A 19,664-nucleotide genomic window follows, 5' to 3' on the forward strand; every position below is an offset into this window, starting at 1 on the left:
AAGGTCATGCACAAGGCAGGAAAAGATGGAGGCATGATGGGAGGCCATGTCTCCCAAGCCCTAGTCCAGGGTGCTCCTCTTCCTAGCCCCCCTGAGGGGCCTGAGCTAAGGCGGAGCCCCGGGCACCCCTGCATTTCTCAGGTGCTGTACCACGCCCCATGATGCCCCCTTGTTCCATGTCTTTCTCTGGCCACTTTCAGCCTCGCTTCCCCCTGTTTTTTATTTATTTATTTATTTATTTACTTATTTATTGTCTTTTATCCTTTTAGGGCCACACCTGTGGCATATGGAGGTTCCCAGGCTAGGGGTCTAATCGGAGCTGTTGCTGCCATCCTACGCCACAGCAACGCCAGATCCGAGCCTCACCTGCGACCTACACCACGGCTCATGGCAATGCCGGATCCTTAACCCACTGAGCAAGGTCAGGGATCAAACCTGCAACCTCAAGGTTCCTAGTTAGATTCATTTCCGCTGTGCCATGATGGGAACTCCCCACCTCCACCCTGTTTTTAAATTCCCTTTGGGGGTAAGGTGACACTCCCATTTTCCTTGCGCCTGGGGGTGGGGGTGGAGGTGGGGTCGGGGTCACAGGGCTGGACTCGCTCCCCGAAGTCACCACTGCTTTCCAACCCTCTCCCACCCAAGACACCCATCCTCAGCCTGGATTTTTGGGAACAGCAACTTCTGTGCCTGGGGAAAAAAATTGCCTCCCCGAAAAGCTAGAGAGGAAAGGAATTTTCTAACCAGGAGCTAAAGCAAAGAGGGAGCATGAGTCACCTATGGTTTTCCAGAGGATGTGGGTTTTTAGCTGAGCACATGGGAATTCCACTCCTGATAATCATTTTCGTGGCGATTCAGATGTATTAGAGGCTTTTTGTCTAGTCAGCTGAAGCAACTTGCATGCAGATTGAAGCCGAAACTTCCCTGTCCGCTGGGTCCTGGCAAGCGAAAGGAAAGTCGAGAGAAGCCAGATGAACATTTAGGAAGCTTCTGTCTGCTCTGCGTGTGCTTGACACGCATTAGGCTGGGCCCCTGGAGACGCTTGAGGCAGGCAGCAGCAGCCTGGTCGCCCAGATGGAGAGGCTGGAGCCCCAGATCACCCGTTAGGGACCTTCAATCCAGCTCTGTGTGATCCCCCATCCCATAAGCTGCTGGTGGGGACTTCCCACGTGGCTCACAACACCAGAAGCTGCTGGTGGCCCCCTGCAGCCTCCAAGGTGGGACAGCCTTGAAACAGCCCCCTCCGAGTCATTGAAACCCTTTGGCTGGCCCTCAAGAGAAGGGGGCCGGGTTCCAGAATCTGCTCCACAAAGATTTCTGTCTTTTTGATTCCGAGTGACACGAAGGGCGTTTTGACTCCTCCATTTAATGAGCCCCAGGGAATATGTGAAGAGGCTGGATCCCAGCATGAGGGACATAGTGGACAAGTCCACTATATTCTGTCACTAAGCGACCATCTGGTTGTGTTTCTTTATCTCTAAAGCAAGGTCAGGAACCCCATTAGCTGACATTTACCAAACCCTTGTGCTAAGTATTTAATTGTCACGGTGAGTCTCTGAGCAGGAAGTTGGATTACAGTTGTTCTAAGGAAACTGAGTCTCAGAGAGGCTGAAGCGCTCACAGCTCACGCACTTCACCGCTGTACCACCCACCCAGCGCCACATGACTTCTGTGCTGCATGGAGAAAGCAGATGTGCGAGTGTGGACTGGGCAGTGCCAGGGACTGTTCTCTGTGACAGATGTTGCTTATTCAGACCACACAGGAGCTGGGACTGGCCACAGCCCCTGGGTCCCCATCCCCAAGCTGCCAACCTCCAGCAGAATTTTTGGAAAGAGGCCTTGTTGCCGGCGAAGGAAGTTCCAGGGAATATTGCAGCAAGAGCTTTCCCTAGAGGGTTTGTAAACGCGAGTGCAAGTGGGTTTCTTTCTCACCTGTTGATCAAGCCGCTTTTAGTGAGCACCTCCTTGGCAGCATGAAGCAGGCAGTGGCCACCTAGGCACCCGTGTCAGTGGTTGTCAGTGTGGAGCAGGCCACGAGCGAAAGCCATGGCTGTCAGGGGTCCAGCCTGGCCTGAGGGGTCAGGGAAGTGAGGCTGGAGCTGCGGGTGGAGGACAAATGGGTGTTGGCCGTGTGAGCTCAGGGCGGAGCATGCTGGGTGTGGGGAACAGTGGCTGAGGATGGCTGGGCTACAGAGGAACAGCAGGGCAAAAGGGGAGCAGAGAGGGAGGCTCACTCAGCATGGCTGCCATCAGGGTGGGCACCGGAAGCCCCAGGTCCCCAGCCAGCCTGGGTGCCTGCTGGCACATGTTGCGGGGAGGGGAGGGGAAGAGTGGGACTCACAGCTGTTTTTGCATCTCAAGCCTGTCCTCACACCCTGTCACTTATCCGTGAGGGCAACCAGGAAAGCCATCCTTGGGTCCTTTATTAGAGTAAATGGAGTCAATCCCAGGCTTGTGAGCACAGACTGTGGGGCCAGATGGACAGACACACCTGTTCTGGTCCTGCCTGTGTCCCCTGCCCATTGCTTAAGCTTGGGTACATTGCTTCACCTTCCGCTAAGCCTCAGTTTTCTTGTCTGTGAAATGGAATGGCACTGACAATGGTGCTGACCTCTCAGGGTCACCGTGAGCAGTCGGTGAGAGTCCGAACAGCCAGCACCATCCCTGGCCCAGCCACGCTCCCACAGACGAGGATTTGACAAGACTTGAAAGTGTCTGGAGTGGTGCCTGGCACACAGTAGGAGCTTTTTCAGCGGTGGCAGATGCGGTTGTTGGTTGTGTTCGTGGCGAGATAAAGAGCAAAGTGTGTTGAGCAGGACCTGGGCGTTTAGGCAAGTGTAGAAACAGGTTCCAGGCTAGGGCCATTACCATTCTTTCTTGTGGGACACGATATTGGGTGTCACTTGGCCAAGCTGCCTGTGACGGTGTTAGGCGAGGAGCAGACTGGTACTCTGCAGCCTGTCCCTGGGGAAACAAGGCCAGGGTTTTTTTCTTTTCTCCCCTAAATGCTTTTATTGCCCAACAGGAGAGTCCCACCGACATGAGGAGAACCCGCCCTGAGCAGCCACCTCCTCCCTACATGCTCCGCAGCCGGAGCCCCCTTTCCATGGGTTCTTGGGTGGGATGCCCACACTGTCCCTCGTCCTCCCCCCCTCACCACAGACCCCTTTGGAGAGGCCCGTAGGGGTGCCTGTGGGTGTTGTGGTGCCCACGTGGGCGTCGCTCAGGCCTATGCTAAATTCAGCTTCCACCCAATAAGCCGCCTTCAATCCTGGGGTGGGGACGGAATGAGGGAGCCTGTGTTCCTGGAGCTGCTGGACAGTCCTCTGCTCAAGGTCTGGCCCCTGTTGGAGCCAACTGCACCAGCACAACCTCCTCTGTTTATCTGTGCAGCATTCGGAACTCTAAGGGGGCCATCCTTGCCCCTTTCCTCGGGAAAATGCTCTTCTCTGAGGGGCTGGCTTCCCTTCACTCCCGCCTCTCCTGGGCCAGCAATCCTGGCTTCTTCTCTCCAGAGATCACTTAAGAACTGCTTAGAAGTTCAGGGGACAGATTGCCTGGTGTGAATGCCAGCTCTGCCCAGCTCTGCAAGTTGCTCAAGTCCTAGTCTCTCAGAGGCTCAGTTTCCTCATCTGTAAAATGGGGCTAAATAGCAGACGGATCTTTAAGGGCCATCTTGAGGCATGTAAAGTGCTTTAGCACGGCACCTACCGGCCAGCGTTATTTTTATTATTATTATCACCCTCTAAATTGAGACTGTGCTTTCTTAAAATCACTTGATGGGAACGGACAGCAGAATTTCTTTCTCTCTCTCTCTCTCTCTTTTTTTTTTTTTTTTTTGCTTTTTAGGGCCACACCCGTGGCATCTGAAGGTTCCCAGGCTAGGGGTCCAGTCGGAGCTACAGCCACCAGCCTACGCCATAGCCACAGCAACACAGGATCCAAGCTGTGTCTGCGACCTACACCGCAGTTCACGGCAACGCCGGATCCTTAACCCACTGAGCGAGGCCAGGGATTGAAGCCACAACCTCATGGTTCCTAATTGGATTCGTTTCTGCTGCGCCACGACGGGAACTCCAGAGGCAGAATTTCCTGGCCAAGGCTCAGCTAGGAGGTTTGGTTTGACCCAATCGGGCGGGGACCCTGAGGTTCAAGGGAGTGGGAGGTGAGACTCGGCAGGGCCTCCGCCAGGCCGCGCCGCCGTCTGCAAACTCCGCGTTTCCCTCCATCTCTGTCCCCAGGGGCACTCCACCACATAGCCCCCTTGGCCCTTGCCGGGAGTCTGGCAGGAATGGGATGTTTCGTTCTCTGCCTGCCTCCCTCGAGATGTCTCCAGGCAGCTCCCACGGGAACCCATTCCTGAGCCTGGACGCCTGGGGCGGCCTTTGTTCCTCCAGTGCTTCAGAGCACTTGCCAGGGCCCCTGTGCAGCCTGACTCAGGGGTGTGGGAAACCGAGGCCCAGAGAGGTCAAGGACACGGACTGAGCTCACACAGCAGCCGGACACTTGGATCAGTCACAGAGGACAGAAAAGGGAGAGAAGAGAGTATTTCAGGGGCTCCCTTTCTTTGGCCTTTAGTCGTGAAAGGGGAGGGCAGGCAGTGAGGAGACATCAGAGAAAGAGGGGGGCTTGTTTAGAGAAAATGAAATAACTCCTTCACTGTAAACCAGAGTTTTCCACCTCCATGCCATTGACATTTGAGCCGGATAATTCTTTGTTGTGGGGCCTCTACCCACTAGATGCTGGTATGGCTCTTAGGCCATAACCACCTAAAATGCCTCCAGAGTGTGTCAAGGACTTTATAAGCCAATTACTTCTTGAGAAAACCCTAAGAGGTGCAGAATATGAGTCCGTGTTTTATTTTTTATTTTTTTGCCTTTTTAGGGCCGCACTTGCAGCATATGGAGGTTCCCAGGTGAGGGGTCCAATCGGAGCTGTAGCTGCTGGCCTACGCCACAGCCACAGCAACACCAGATCTGGGCCGCGTCTGCAGTCTTCACCACAGTTCACGGCAACGCCAGATCCTTAACCCACTGAGTGAGGCCAGGGATCAAACCTGCGTCCTCATGGATGCCAGTCAGATTCACTTCTGCTGAGCCATGACAGGAACTCCTTGAGTCTGTGCTTTAGATGAGGAAGCTGAGGCACGGGGAGTTTGGCCCCCAAAATCACACGATGAGTGAACAGGAGATGGGACCGAGTGTTGTGGCCTTGGTGGACACTGAGGCACCACCTCCCGGCCTTTCCCCAGCCCTCAGCAAAGGAATGAGGCTTCTAGGGTCAAAAAGCTCTGCTGCTCCTGCCTTGGGCAGTCTGATCTGGTCTGATGCTGGGTCTCCAACCGCTGGCCCAGAATCTGCCCGCTGCTCTGAGTGTCCTGCAGTGTCCAGCTCAAGTGTCTGTGATTGACAGCCCCACTTCCTCCTTGCTGCCATCCCAAGGAGATGGCCCAGCTTCTGGAAGCAGACAGTTCCTCTTCCTCACCACTAGACGAGTGGAAGCCTTGTGTGTGCTTATTTAACCCTTCCAGCCGCCCGGGCGAGAGATCATTGTCCCCATTTTACAGATAGAGAGATTGAGGTCCGCACAAGCCCATGAAATGCCCTGGGTCCCCCAGCTAGAATGGGCTGGAAAGAATGTCAGCTGGGATGGAAAGAAGTGGCGGGAGGTTGTGGCAATCAAGAAATGAGCTTGGGAGGGGGCCTCTGTGAAGTTCACGCCAGGACCTCCGTGGAGGTGAATATTCCTTATTACAGGATCAACGCAGCGGGGTTGCGTCCGGGATCCTTCCCCAGCCAGCCTCCCGTGAGCCACCTCTCATGGCATCCCCTTCTCCTTCTCTTCCCAGGGCGACATGGGAGCACTGGGTCCGATTGGCTACCCAGGACCCAAAGGCATGAAGGTAAATGAGAGCCCCGTCCCTTAATCCGGGTCTCATCCCAGCCGGGCAGCCCCTGATGCATTTCAGCACAGAGGGAAGGGTGCCCTGATGCAGTGTTGGGGGAGGGGGGCACTCAGAGGGGGACCGGGGTGGACCCTGGCAGAGCAGGGGCTGAGGTCTTAGTGAGCCAGTCATCGTCCATCTGCATGTCCTTTGTGCCAGATATATTTATCAGACAGCGGTCCTCCAGCTGAGCATGAGTCAGATGTGGTTCCGGACCTCAGGGCACTGCAAGTCCGGGGGGGGGGTGGCGCGGGGACATCGCCAGGGGCATAAAAACTATAAATGGCAAGCCAGGGAGCTTAGGACACCCCTGGGTGGGATGGACATGCAGGGGAAAGATGGGCTGAAACTGCCAGGATCACCATGTTTCGGAGTGATCCCATTTGGCCAGTAAGCGAGTGACACGGCTCATTAAGCCCACCTCTCCCCATCAGCCCCCTTCTCCCCTGGATGTGTCCAGAACAATGTGGCTCACAAATCAACTGTCCCTTCTCGTATTCCTTTGATCCACACCATGGCCCCTTAGGCTGGGGTTCATTTCCCCCTTTGACAGATGGGACAACTGAGCCCTAGGCTGGGGTGTCTCATCTGGGGTCTTGCAGCAAACTAGTGGGTTTCTGCCAGGGCCCTGACTTCTGGGGCTGTGAAGGTCCCTCACAGCTGAACCCTGGCCTCTGTCTTGCAGGGACTGATGGGCAACGTGGGGGAACCCGGACTGAAAGGTGATAAGGTGATCTGAATACTCCCTTATTGCACTGTGTTTTATCTGCATGCGAACCCCCTCCGCCTCGATGCTGCTGCTGATTCTTGCCAGGTCCACTCCCCTGCACTCTTCCTGACTTCCTTCTGGCCCCCCTACATCTGTGCTCCCCAGATTCTTCTTTGTAACTCTGGGTGGGACTCGGCAGATGGCTCCGGAGTAATGCAGACTTTGGCAGGCAGAGCATGAGGGGTGCTATTGAGGCCTGGGGGGTGGGGAGGGTGGATAAGGTAAGACAGGTCTCCGAATTTGGAGAGCAAAGCTGAGGCCAGCATCTGGGCTTTGAGGCCAAAGTCACAGAACAGAGAGGGTGAGGGTAGGGGCTGGGGAGCGTAGGGCTGAGATGATGGGCTCCAGGGCAAGTGTGATGTGGGGTCCAGAGACCCCCTCGCAGGCACAGGAGGAACCAAATCCACAGAAACCACCAGGATTGGAATTGGGAACCTAATCCCGGGGTCTGAAAAGGCAATGGAAAAGCCCGGACGGGCCTCTGAGCCCCTGACCCGCTTTCCTTCCAGCTGCCACAGGGAGGCCACCCTTGCCACGTGTCCTCCACAGCCCCGCTGCTGCACTGACCCTGTGCCAAACCAGAGCTGGAGGTGGGGAGGTGGGACCATGGAACCCAGGGTGGGGCAGCAGCTAGCTTGAGTCCTGCAGCATCTGAGCAACAGAGACACCGGAGGAGGCGGGGGAGGTGACAGGAGGCTGTGCTTCTGTGCTCTGTCCTGCGGCCATCGTGCTACCCTCCCCCCTTAGCTTTTTGGCAAAATCAGGCACCCCGAAGAGGGTGTGGGAGAGCTTCTAGGCAGCATCCAAGTTTCCACAAGCCTGAGCAGTTAAGAGCTGCTCAGCAGCCCCCCGGGGCCAGGCTGCCTCCACACCTGCCTTCAGATGACTCTCCTCCTAAGCCTGAGGACCAGGAACAGGTATAGCGCTGGGCATCCTCGGAGTGCTCTGTGGGGCTAGCCCGTTGTCCTCCACCCCCCATGGGGTGGGAAGCATGCCGAGCACACACACGGTAGCATCAGGATTCCAGCCCAGGCACCTGCCCCCAGAGACCCCCCGCCACCCCAGGCAGGACTGAGGGCAGAGGGCAGAGCCCGTTAAACCCTCAGAGATTACCTCCTCCGGTACCTGCATTTCACAGCCGGGGCCACAGACCCAGAGAGAAATGCATCCAAGGGAACTCAGTGATCGGTCAGAGCCAGCCCAGACCCCAGACTCTTAGGAAATCAGAGGTGCTGGGCTGAAAGGGGAACTCCAGGCTGTCTTCCCCACCCCCACCCTCTAGGAATCCCGGGTGGAACTAACCCCAGTTCTCTCTCCATCTGTTTCCACCTCTTCCCATCTCTTCCCGTTCCGCCCAAGCCTCCAGCTGCAGCTCCCTCTGCCTCCCCGACTCAGCTCTGTGCCCTGGCTCTGCCCTGCTGGCCGCTAAGCCCCCTCTTCCCGGGCCCTCCCTCTGGAGATGCAGGGGCTTTCTGTTGGAGGCGGGGGCTTCCCCACGGCTACCTGTTTACCCTGCATGCGGGTTGAGTCACAGCCTTCTGGAAATGCTGAAGTCATGGATGAGGGGAGAGGAAGTGGGGGGAAAGGAGGGCCTGGCCTGTAGGCAGGGAGTTTTTATAGGCCCTTTGCAGAGCTGGCCTCCGGCTCACTGTTTCTTCAGGAACATGGAAATAAATGTGTTACATAGAACTGAGCTGGCTCGCGGACTGGTGGTGCCTGGGACATTTAGAAATGTGAAAGCGCTGGAAAAAAAAAAAAAAAAACCACAAGGGGAGGAAATTATTTTCCTGCTCATAGATCTCAGGAAAATCAAATACATCTTTGGGGTTGAAGAAAAAAAGAGAAATCTCTTTTCTGTGCCTTTGGCTGGGAAGGGGTCAATGTTGTAGGGAGCAGGGTTCTGATCAGCCCCTGGTCACCCCCACCCCACCCTCTGGCCATCCCCTGGCATGACATCGCCACCCCTTCATGTTCTGTGGTCATCCTGCCCAGAATCCCAGATGGTCCATGACCCAACCTGGCCTCGGTCCCACTTACAACCACCTGGCTCCCTCTCCCCTCACGGAGGCACATTCTGGAACCCAGGCTGATGCTCCAGGGCCAGCTTCCTGCAGATCCATTGTCCTGATTTCTTAGGTGCCTCTGTTCCCCCCCCCCTTTTTTTTTGTAACCATCTTACTCCTCCTGTGGACATTTAAAAAAAAATGTTCCTTGGTTCTTAAAACTCTGGGATATTGTACCAGATTTTCCAAATTGGAAAAACCAAAGTGAGTTAAAAAAAAATTTGTGTTTTAAAAACATTCTGGCTCTTGTTCTGCCAAGGAAGTTCTGCTGGATCATGGCCTTATAGCTGCATGACATGAGTTCTCTAAGATTCTCCATTCTTCCTGGGGTTTTCTCCCCATTCTTCCAACTGCTCCCGGGGCTGTGAATGTTTTCTGAGTCCTGGGGCCAATGTACAAACATAGAAAGCTGGAAATGATGAAGGCTGTGTGAGATGGTTCCAGCTCGAAGGAGAAACCTCTCCACGATAGCTCATTTACTGGGATGTGGCTGAATACCGGGAGGGAGTAGAAAAGACCTCCGACGGCCAGCCTCAGTGTCACCAAGCCTGTGCAATGCGTCATCTTAGAAAAGAAACACTCAGACCTGACTCGAGACCAGTTTACTCTCTGTTTACACATAGTCTTAACAGACCAGGCTCTGGTTTCTCGTGCTATCGCTGATTTGAAAAGCAGCTAATCAGAAGTAGACCGAAGCAAATTGCTGCCATGGGAACTCCCACAGAAAGAAGAAATGACAGGAGTTTCCCTTGTGGCACAGAGGAAATGAATCCGACTAGTAGCCCTGAGGTTGCGGGTTTGATCCCTGGCCTCGCTCAATGGGTTAAGGATCTGGCATTGCCAGGAGCTGTACTGTAGGTCGCAGCCGCGGCTCAGATCCCGGGTTGCTGTGGCTGTGGTGTAGGGTGGCAGCTGCAACTCCAATTTGACCCTTGGGCTGGGAACCTCCATGTGCCTGCAGCCCTAAAAAAGAGAGAGAGAGAAAGAAAAGAAAAGAAAAGAAAAAAGACAAAGTGACAACTCACAGCTTGGTACCAAGCAACAGGTGCAAGCACTGAGAAGCTGCCGTGGTGTGGGGCTGCTGTCCAGGCTGCACGCTCCTCTGTGACATCAGTTGACGATGAAGAGGTTGAATTATCAAGACACAGTTCCTTTGACTTGCAAGTGGCAGTTCTTGCCACGAGGCCTGATGACATTGGGCAGCTGAGCTTCTGTTAGTGGAATGTTCAGCCGTCTGGGCAACGCCAGGCAGATCTGCAGATAAGTTGGCTCTGTGTCTCCCCCCCTACCCCGGTCTTCAGGGCCCACCTTCTCCTCCAGTCTCCTCCGGGGCAGGGCAGGCCTGGGGCTGTCCTTTTCTCTAATGAGGCTGCTGCTGGTCAGATCGACTTGGGGAACAGCCTCAGCAAAGCTGTACCTTGCCCGTGGGTCTGGATTGGGGGGGCGGCTTCCAGAACCCACTGTGGTCTCCAACGTAACCTTTGCTGGTGTGTGTTTAGGGTGAACAAGGGGTTCCAGGTGTGTCAGGAGATACCGGATTCCAAGGAGACAAGGTAAATGCAGCAGAGTCGCACCTGCCCCCCGGCCCTGCTCTCCTCTGGCTCTGCTTTTCCTCCCGTCCTGGGTCAAGACTCACCTGCAAGATGGCCTCTAGCTGTCCTGTCTTCTCCATCCTCCATTCCCCCCTCTCATTGTCTCTTCCTGGGACTTTCCACCGGCCTCCTGACTTATTCCTATGCCCAGGCCCCAGCCGCTTCCCTCCCCACAAAACTGCTCTGAGTGTCCAGCCCTGTGCTGGGCTCACAGCCCATCCGTAGCTCCCTCCTGCCCCCAGAGCGGAGCCCCAGCACCCAGGCTCCCAGCGTTCAGGTCCCTCTGCTACTTGCCTGCCCCTGGTCCTTCAAGCCCTGTGCTCCTGAAGTTTGCACATGCTCTGCCCCACCGGTGCGCGGCCCAGCCCCACCCATCTCAGAACTCTGCCTGGGTGCCGTTTCCTCTACCAGCTTGGGAAGCAGCCGCTTCCCTGTCTGGGGGTGCCGCAGCTGTGGTGGCACGTTTCCTTTCTGGTTGATGGGGACTCATGCTCAGCCCCCTGCCAGACAGTGGGTTCCGTGGGCTCAGGCCCCCTGCTGGCCCAGAGGAACCCCGCCCAGGGTCCTGCGCAGAGCGGTGAACGTATAAGACATGTCTGAGTGAGTGGCTGGCCTGCCTGACTGAGGAGCTGAGGCAGCCTGCCGAGGCCGGCTCCTCTTTGCCTGTGTCCGGCACCGTGTGGCCACATCTGGACGTCACCCAGCCAGTCAACGAGGCCCAGATGTTGGCCAGCTCTCCCTCTTCCTCTCCCCTCCCTCCTGGCTGGCCTGTTCTGACCCAGCCTCAATGTCTCTGGGTTGCGAGCCACGCGGGCCTGGCTGCCTCTCCAGCCGGGCCCCAGTCTCCAGACTTCCCCAGGTGGTGCCTGCTTGGAGCCCTAGGGTCCCAGGTTCCAGGAACGACCTGCTGAGGACAAGGGCTGCTGCTTCTTCCCCTTTGCATGCTTGAGGCCCAGCCTCTAGAGCTGCCAAGCTGGAGCTTGCAAGCAGGGAAATGGAGCAGGGAGCTCATCCTCCCCCTGAAAGTGGGTGTTCTCCAGGCCTCAGGCTGGCAAGGATGACCGAGCAGCCGTTCAGCTGGCCATTTCTGCTCCTCACTAACCCCGGCTTGCTCTGCATCTTTTCCAGGGGAGCCAAGGATTGCCAGGGTTCCCGGGTGCACGGGGGAAGCCAGGGCCTCTGGTAAGTGTCTTCGGCTCAGGGACTCCCAAACCTCACGCTCTCCCATTGTTCATAGAATGAGGCCAGAGACTCCTTCATATCTGGGACCCCATTTCCTCCTGCAGCAGCTCTGGAGGACGAGTGGAGCAGAGTAGAAATGGAGATTCACCCATTTTACAGATGAGGACACTGAGGCCCAGAGAGGCAGGGACATACCCAGCATCACAGATAGGCCTCAGTCACTGACACAACTCTGATGAGAAGCAGGGCTCCCAGTGCCTTCTATATAGTAGTGACGTTATTTTATTTATTTATTTATTTATTTATTTGTTGTCTTTTGTCTTTTGTTGTTGTTGTTGTTGCTATTTCTTGGGCCGCTCACGCGGCATATGCAGGTTCCCAGGCTAGGGGTCCAATCAGAGCTACAGCTGCTGGCCTACACCACAGCCACAGCAACACGGGATCCGAGCCGCATCTGCGACCTACACCACAGCTCACAGCAATGCCACAACCCACTGAGCGAGGCCAGGGATCAAACCCGCAACCTCACGGTTCCTAGTCGGATTCATTTCCTCTGCGCCACAACAGGAACTCCGGTAGTAACATTATGTATAATAGCAGTGGGGGTCATTTATTTATTGCGTGTTACTGTGCATCAGATCCTTCCTGTGTTCTATCTCTTTGACAACTGCCAACAATCCCAAGAGTTTGAGAATTATAATAGCTTCCCATTTTACAGATGGGGAAAGTAAGGTTCGAAGGTAAAGTGACTTGCCCAGGATCCCTAGCTAGTAAGTGTAAAAGACGGGGTTTAAACAGCCGCTCCTGGTAGTTGTCCAGACAGAGGTCATTCATAGTTTTCTGAGTTTTCTAACCACCCCCAGGCAGGGCTTAATAAGAGGGATCAGGGGAAGGTGGGTCCTCCCCTGCCCTTGCCTCCCCCACAATCTCTTCTCTTCCGCAGGGCAAAGTTGGAGACAAAGGATCCCTTGGGTTTCCTGGGCCCCCTGGACCCGAGGTATGTGATACCCCATTTCTCTATGTTTGGCTGCAGCTGGGACAGGGGTTTGGGAAACCGAGGCCCAGAGAGGGGGAGAGACCTGCCCAAGGTCACACAGCACATGAGCGATGGAGCTGAGGAGAGAAATTCCTAGACCAGCAATCTTTCCTTTTCTGCCTCTGCTGATCCCGGCTCCCCTAGGGGCTCTCAAAGGCAGGGGGGCAGAAGCTGGCCCGGACCACCCCCGCAACTACGTGGCCACCTTCACAGCTTCCAAAAAAAAAAAAAATACCAGGAAAGCCCTCTGAACGCTGCTGCCTGGACCCTTCATGGGGACTCTCCCCATTCTCTACCCTGATGTTTGAGGCAACCAGCCCCTCTGAGCCCTGGAACTTTCCCCGCTGCCCACAGCCTGGAGACGTGCAGGGCTTAGAGCTCTCAGGGACAGGGAGCAAGAGACAAGTGCAAACTTCTGGTGCTGGAATGGATGGGAAAGCAGACTTAACGAGGGGTGGCTGAAGCAATTAACATAGTAACTCCAGTGGAGTCAGCAGAACCCTGAGCGTTCCTGATGTGTGTGCAAAGGAGCACGGGTATGTGAAAAGTTCATCAGCTGGCATTGCTGTACGAAAGAGGGAGGCAGCTGGTGGAGCCTTTTTTTTTTTTTTTTTTTTCTCCCATCTCCACCCCACCCCCAGTACAGAGACCAGCTCTGGAGAACAGGGCCAACAGTACTAGGGCTACTGTCTGTCTCAGGGGGTCTAGGTCCACCCTCCCCCCACATACCTCCCCGGCCTGGGGCCTTGCTCATCCACGAGGTCTCAGAGGCCGAAGTCTGGCCCTGCCGGCTTCTCCAGACCCTTCCAAAGATCACTCCCGCTATTGCCCGGATGGATGAGGGAGTGTTTCCTGAAAGCTACGAGTTCCACTTTCCACTGTGTTGACTTTGGCCGTGACACAGCCCTATCTTTAGACGAATGGACTTGGCCTCTCTTCCATGGCGCTGATGCCTTCCCTTGGTCACTGTGGAAAAAGACTTTTCTGAGAGTCCGGGTTTCCCAGCAGTCTGGCCAGTGCGGGTGGAAAGCCTGCTCCCTCACATGTATTAGGCACCTCTTTGTGCCAGGAGGCTGAGGTGAGCGCTGGTTGAATTGCCACCCCAACCACATGAGGGAGCGCGTACTACCAATGTTTTGCAGGCGAGGACACTGAGTCACAAAGCAGGGACGCGACCTCTGCAGGGTCACTCTGCTACTTGTAGCAAATAAGGTCTTTATGTGCTCTTTGGCTCCCTTTTGCGTCCCTAGACAGATCTGGGGTCAGATGCCTCTCCCGTCTTTGTGTTCTGTTTGGGTTGGCGGACTCCGAAGCCAGAAGATGGCTCTGCTCAGCTAAAGACAGAAGCCGACGAGCAAGTCAGCGCCTTCCCGAGTCTTTGCCTCCTTTCGGCGGCCCTCAGTCGAGGTCCCGCTGTCCAGCCCCTGCATGAGTTAGCTCTTTTCCTCATCAGTGGGTCCGATCTGTGTGAGCACCCGACCTTGATCAGCATTCTGACCTTTAAGTTCTCCCTGGAGACAGGACCACCCTAGGCAGCCGTGTTTCCCAGGACACAGGACTCAACCCCCCTTGGAATGCAGATTGTTATTGAGCGCGTCCCAGGTGCCAGGTGCTGAACTCAGCACTGCGCTCATCTTATTCTGTTGAAGCCTCAGAACAGCGCTGTTAGGGCTATTCACCATTTTTGCGGATGAGGAAGCCAAGACCCAGAGAGGCTGAGAAACCTGCCCAAGGTCACACAGTGAGCCAGTGACAGAATGAAACTTTGAGCTCTTAATCTGAAGGAAAAGCCATGGGGCTTTGGCTTCCTGTGTTAGCTTCAAATTCAGGACCATTCTTGCCTTTGCTAGTGAGAAGGGTGAGAGGATGTTTGAGCTGGAATTTAATAGGAGTTATCAAAAGCTCAAAAGAAGAAGAAGAAAAGCCACTTAGGAAGATGAAGTTGGGGGAGCATTCTGCTCTCAGGGATTCATATGAGAAGGCTTTGGTTTCTGGCTGGCGGGAAACTGAGGATGTAGCAGGTCCAGCTTGAAACCAAATGGCTGAATCAACAGAGGTATTACACATAAAACAAGGAAGGAGATGTTCTCATACCAGCCTTTGCTGGTCAGTTCACACCCAGAGAAGCTTGAGTGTCTAATGATTGTCAACAGCTGGAGGCAGCCAGACTGACGGGCCCTTGAAGCCATCGAAGGGGTGACTGGTCTCCAGATTGTGCTTCGACCTCTGTGGGAAGAGTGTTTTGTGCTTTGCGGGTCCCTGAGGGGCAACTCGAGGCTGTTGGAGGAGAAGGTTCTGCTCTGTGTCAGGGAGAAGCTTCCAGTGCCCAGTCCATCATCCACTGGGAATAAGCCTGGTCTGGGAGCAGTGAACCCTCCCAGGTGCTGTGGGACAGAGTCCAGAACACCTGCCAGGATGTAGTGGGGATTTCAGCTTCCAGTCTGAGCTGAGATGTACTAGACCAGTGCTTTTCAAGCCTTTCAAAGTCACGACCAACCCAGAACACAATCACACCTGCAGGATCCCTGCAATCAAAGAAGGGCACTTCTCTTGGAGTTCCCGCTGTGGCTGAGCAGTAACAAACCCAGCTAGTATCCATGAGCATGCGGGTTCGATCCCTGGCCTCGCTCAGTGGGTTAAGGGTCTGGTGTGGCCTTGAGCTGTGGTATAGTTCACAGATGCAGCTCAGATCCTGTGTTGCTGTGGCTGTGGTGTAGGCCAGCAGCTACAGCTCCTATTCCCCCCATAGCTTGGGAGCTTCCATATGCTGCAGATGCAGCCCTAAAAAAAAAAAAAAAAAGCGAATGCTCCTTCTCAGAGCAGAGGACAGCTCTGACCCAGGACTTGGGCAACTCTGGGTTAGACGAGCTTGTTATGTGCTTGTTCCTGTGCCAAGGCCTTCCTGCACTGTCTCGCATAAGTGTCTCCATAGTGTAGGGCCTGGTCCCAAGACCCTTGTTTAGGTCATCGAGATTAACAGAGCTGCCCAGGGTCACCTCCCTGGGAGGGTGGTTTGGAAACCCAGGTTGGTTCCCCTCCTGGGCCTTAGGCTCTTGGCATTTCCCTTCACAGTCCCCTTGGGTGACCCCTGCTCTCTGCTTCCCTTCAGGGGTTCCCCGGAGATATTGGCCCCCCTGGGGACAACGGCCCAGAAGGCACGAAGGTGAGTCCTAGCCTGGGATGGGGGGAACTGCAGTTGATGAGGCCGACAGCTCTGCAGAAGCCCCCGGCCTGCAGGGCTGGCTCCCTGGCTCGGAAGCAGGAGAAACCTTGCCAGCCTGTGACCAGCCTGCGACGGGGCTCGAGGTGCTGCTGCTGAGAGCCTTTTTTGTTCTCTTCTCACCAGGGTAAGCCTGGAGCTCGAGGCCTGCCGGGACCCCGTGGGCAGCTGGGGCCGGAGGTGAGACCATCTGGCCCTGTCCCCTACCCATCCCCACAGCTGTCAGCCTGCTCTTCCTGGGTCCTTAGCTGGGGGCCAGGGTCCCTCAGTGGGGGGCACAGCCCAGGGCTGCCTCAGGCTCACCCTCCAGCTCATCCTTTACAGCCTTGCCCTATGACCCTTCCAGGGACCCTTCTCTGCCCTGGCCTGGCTGACAGGTCACTCCTGGTCACTCCTGGCCATTCCCATCGTCCTGGGGTTTCTTTTCGTGGAGGCACTGCCACTTTCTTGTTCACGGTAACACAGTGTATTGGGGCATTGATATGGGAGGGAGGGAGTCATTAGCTCAGCCCTCAGGTGAGGCCCTGAGTCTCAGGGGGACAAAGGGACTGTGCTGGGTCCTGTGATTAGTGGCAGGCAGCGTCAGGATTTTAACCTGGGTCTGCTGAGCCCATGATGTAGCCCCTATGCTATAACTTCTGGCCTCCTGGGAGTTGTGTGGGGGCCTCTCCAGAGAATACATACACACGATTCCCGTAGCTAGTAAGTGGCAGAGTGAGGTCTGTTTATTTCTCATTCGCGATGGAGGGGATTCATATTCTCTATGGGCCTGTGGGAGCACTAGCTGGAGGGCTGCTGGGCACCCCACTGGCTGGCCCCCAATTTTCCCTGCACACAAGGCCCTCCCCCTTGCACCTTGGCTCAGGCCCCAGGGCCCCCATGACAAGCAGCCCTGAGTGAGGGTGCAGGAGACCCAGACTCCCCAGGACCAGGACCGCAGGCAGGCATCTGGCTGACACGGATCCCTTCTCGGGCTGCTGGGTCTGTGTCTGATGTGGTCCCAGCTCTGGCTCTGGATGCTGCCACGTGGGGCTGCTTTCCTGGAAGCTCTGGAGGGGGCCTCTTGGTGAGGCCTGGCATGCCAGGGAGGACCGGTTTAGAGGCTGCCTGGACCTGTGGGAGGGCCTGAGGAGTCTCCACAGGCAGGAAGTAGGAAGTGGGTGAGAGGGAAAGACAGCACCATCCCCGGGCTTCCGTTGACACGCCCGTCACCCCTCCAGCTGACGCTCAGTACACCTGCCACTTGCTCGTGTCGTCATCAGTTCATTGGTCCCCTCATACATTTATTCACTGCTCCGTGTCTTCTCTCTCTCACACCCTCCTCCCTGCCTTCATGCCCCACACACCCACGAGACGCTGGGCACACCCATCCTAGTGATGATGGGGTCATCCCGGTTCAAGATGATCCCTCGCTGCCCTGCACCATTTTACAGATGGGGAAACTGAGGCTCAGTGAAGCTAAGGTCTGCCGCTGGGTGAAGGGCAGAGCTCAAAAGAGAGCCCGTATCTTTGGGCTGCAAGCTGGGGCACTTCGCCCACAGCATACAATGGGGTTTGACTTTCCTGCCGGGCTCCACCACCAGCCTGGCCTGGTCACATTCAGACGACATGGGGAGCCCCATTCGCAGAGAAGCCCCCGTGTGGTCTGGCCTCTAGGCCTCTGCCCTGCCAGGGGCCCAGGTGCACCATTTCTAGGTCCAGAAGGGCTCCCCTGGGTCCACTCCTTTCCCTCCTAACAGGTCAAGATCGCCAAGACTCCCGCACTGGATTAACTTTCTCCTTTTCTCCCCCCTTTCGTGTCTCCCAACTCTAGGGAGATGAGGGACCCATGGGGCCACCCGGGGCCCCTGGCTTGGAGGTGAGTGTTGCTGGCTTGGGGGGAGGTGGGGTTTGCGGGTGCTGAGCCAGCTTTGCAAAGGCCGTGCTCTGGAGAGAAGTCAGCAGTGAGGGCCTCGGGGATGCCAGGGAGGGACCTGGGACAGACAGAGACCGAGAGACCAGAGGCAGGCAATGGACTGGCCGTTCTCACCCACCCGCTGTGTGCTGGGGCTTGGCATCTACGTCCATTCATTTGATTTTCCCTGGGAGGGGCACTGCCCTTCTTAGTTTCATCCAAGGTCCTTGAGGCTCAAAGAGCCTCAGAGTTTAGCTCCTGTATCTCACAGCCTGGAACCTGACTCTGCATTCTCTCCACTGCTCCACTGGGCCTCCCAGAAGGTGCATGCCTGCTCCACCTTCACCCCAGCATTGCATGAATCGGCACTTGGTGAATTTTTTTACCCTCTCCAAAATGACTGAGGACCCAAAATATTCTTCTTTGTGTGGGTTACATCCATTGACATGAGTGCTTAATATGGTGAAGCTTTCAATGTTGGTGTCCATTCACTGGAAAAAAAAATTTTTTTTTTGTCCTTTTTTATCTTTTAGGGCCACACCAGCAGCATGTGGAGGTTCCCAGGCTAGGGGTCCAGTCGGAGCTTTAGCCACCGGCCTATACCACAGCCACAGCAACTTGGGATCTGAGCCGCATCTGCGACCTACACCACAGCTCACGGCAACGCCAGATCCTTAACCCACTGAGCGAGGCCAGGGATCGAACCCATGTCCTCATGGATGCTAGTTGGATTCGTTAACCACTGAGCCACCACGGGAACTCCCCGTTCACTGAAAATTAATAACATCATAAAAATTCATAGCAAACCTGTTTCATGTTAACAGGAAAAAACAGTTTTATGAAAAATAGCTGTATTTTCCAAAGCAGAATCAGCTAATGAAAAGAGTGGCATTGTTTCACGATTTTTTGCTAATCTCTCAAATGTCTGTCTTAATAGGAGGCAGCTGGATTCCCCAGCCTGCCTCTGCCTTCCATCTGTGGAGGGCGCCACATGTCCTGTGGCCTCTGGAAAACTCCACTTCTATTCATGAGAATGAGGGATGCAGGCGAATGACATCTTCATATCACCACGAAAATAGTTTTGACCTCATGAGTGTCCTGTGACACGGTCTCAGAGGACCACCGGCCTAACCCCTCCCTCCCTGTGCGTCCTTTATCTTCTGTTCCAGTCCCTTCCGTTCCCTTAGCCCTTGAAAGCAGATTTCATCATCTACACTAACAAACAAGACCAGCCGGGGAGGGGAGACTTCCCCAGGTCACACGGCTACAGACCCCACCCCTACCCCCACCGCCACCCCCACCCCCACCCCCACCCCTGGCCCTGCATCCCCATCCCCAAGGACAGCTGGCAGTCTGGTGACATTGGCACTCTGCATCTCCGCCCCCTCCTCGCATCTCTCACTGGCTTCTCCCTGTTGCAGGGTCAGCCCGGCAGAAAGGGGTTTCCTGGGAGGCCCGGCCCGGATGGCTTGAAGGTGAGAGACTGGGAGTCGCTGTGCTGGGGAGGAGGAGGAGGGAACATGGGGGGGGGGCTGGGGGGGGCAACCTATGAGGCCCGAGGATGAACCCTGAACCCCTGGCCTGTGTTGTGAAAAGGGGAGGAAATGGACCCCATTTATCACAAAGGATGGGTGACAGAATGGAAAAAGTGGACCTGAGCTCAATATCCAACAGCGGGCTGGTGTTCAGGGAATGGATTACAGGGCAGCCACCGAAGATGAGGTGCTAGTAGCTTTTACAAGACGGGGATGTGGCTGTTACAAAACAGTGCTGGTGGCTTTTAGAAGACGGCATGGCATCACCATTCCGGGGTGATGGTGGGGTGCAGGAAGCGGGTCAGAAAGGGGTGATTTCTGGGTGGCGGAATTATAGAAGATTTCCATTTTCTTCTCCGGGCTTCTATATTTTCCCCCCTTAATACCATAAATATGCATTTCATTTATTAAATTTTTTTTTAAGTTATC

The 19,664-nt window shown here is 55.5% G+C and overlaps 1 protein-coding gene across 14 annotated transcripts in view; it reads left to right on the forward strand.

The window, feature by feature from the left end:
* The window catches only part of COL27A1 (collagen type XXVII alpha 1 chain), a 155,378-nt gene that overhangs the window by 70,782 nt on the left and 64,932 nt on the right, over positions 1 to 19,664 (forward strand). For 11 of the 14 annotated variants that reach the window (XM_021067868.2, XM_084993608.1, XM_084993644.1 and 8 more), the window contains 9 exons: positions 5,849 to 5,902; positions 6,630 to 6,674; positions 10,276 to 10,329; positions 11,497 to 11,550; positions 12,494 to 12,547; positions 15,696 to 15,749; positions 15,933 to 15,986; positions 17,620 to 17,664; positions 19,122 to 19,175. In XM_021067868.2, the coding sequence (XP_020923527.2) occupies positions 5,849 to 5,902; positions 6,630 to 6,674; positions 10,276 to 10,329; positions 11,497 to 11,550; positions 12,494 to 12,547; positions 15,696 to 15,749; positions 15,933 to 15,986; positions 17,620 to 17,664; positions 19,122 to 19,175 (468 nt within the window). The remainder of the gene's footprint in view (positions 1 to 5,848; positions 5,903 to 6,629; positions 6,675 to 10,275; positions 10,330 to 11,496; positions 11,551 to 12,493; positions 12,548 to 15,695; positions 15,750 to 15,932; positions 15,987 to 17,619; positions 17,665 to 19,121; positions 19,176 to 19,664) is intronic. The other 3 variants (XR_014825918.1, XR_014825904.1, XM_084993665.1) reach the window with 1 other exon arrangement.

Source organism: Sus scrofa, chromosome 1, assembly GCF_054392235.1.
Source record: "Sus scrofa isolate SSC_HxYL_T2T_F1_AM1 chromosome 1, Sscrofa_HxYL_maternal_Yorkshire_Landrace_v2.0, whole genome shotgun sequence".
NCBI lineage: Eukaryota > Metazoa > Chordata > Mammalia > Artiodactyla > Suidae > Sus > Sus scrofa.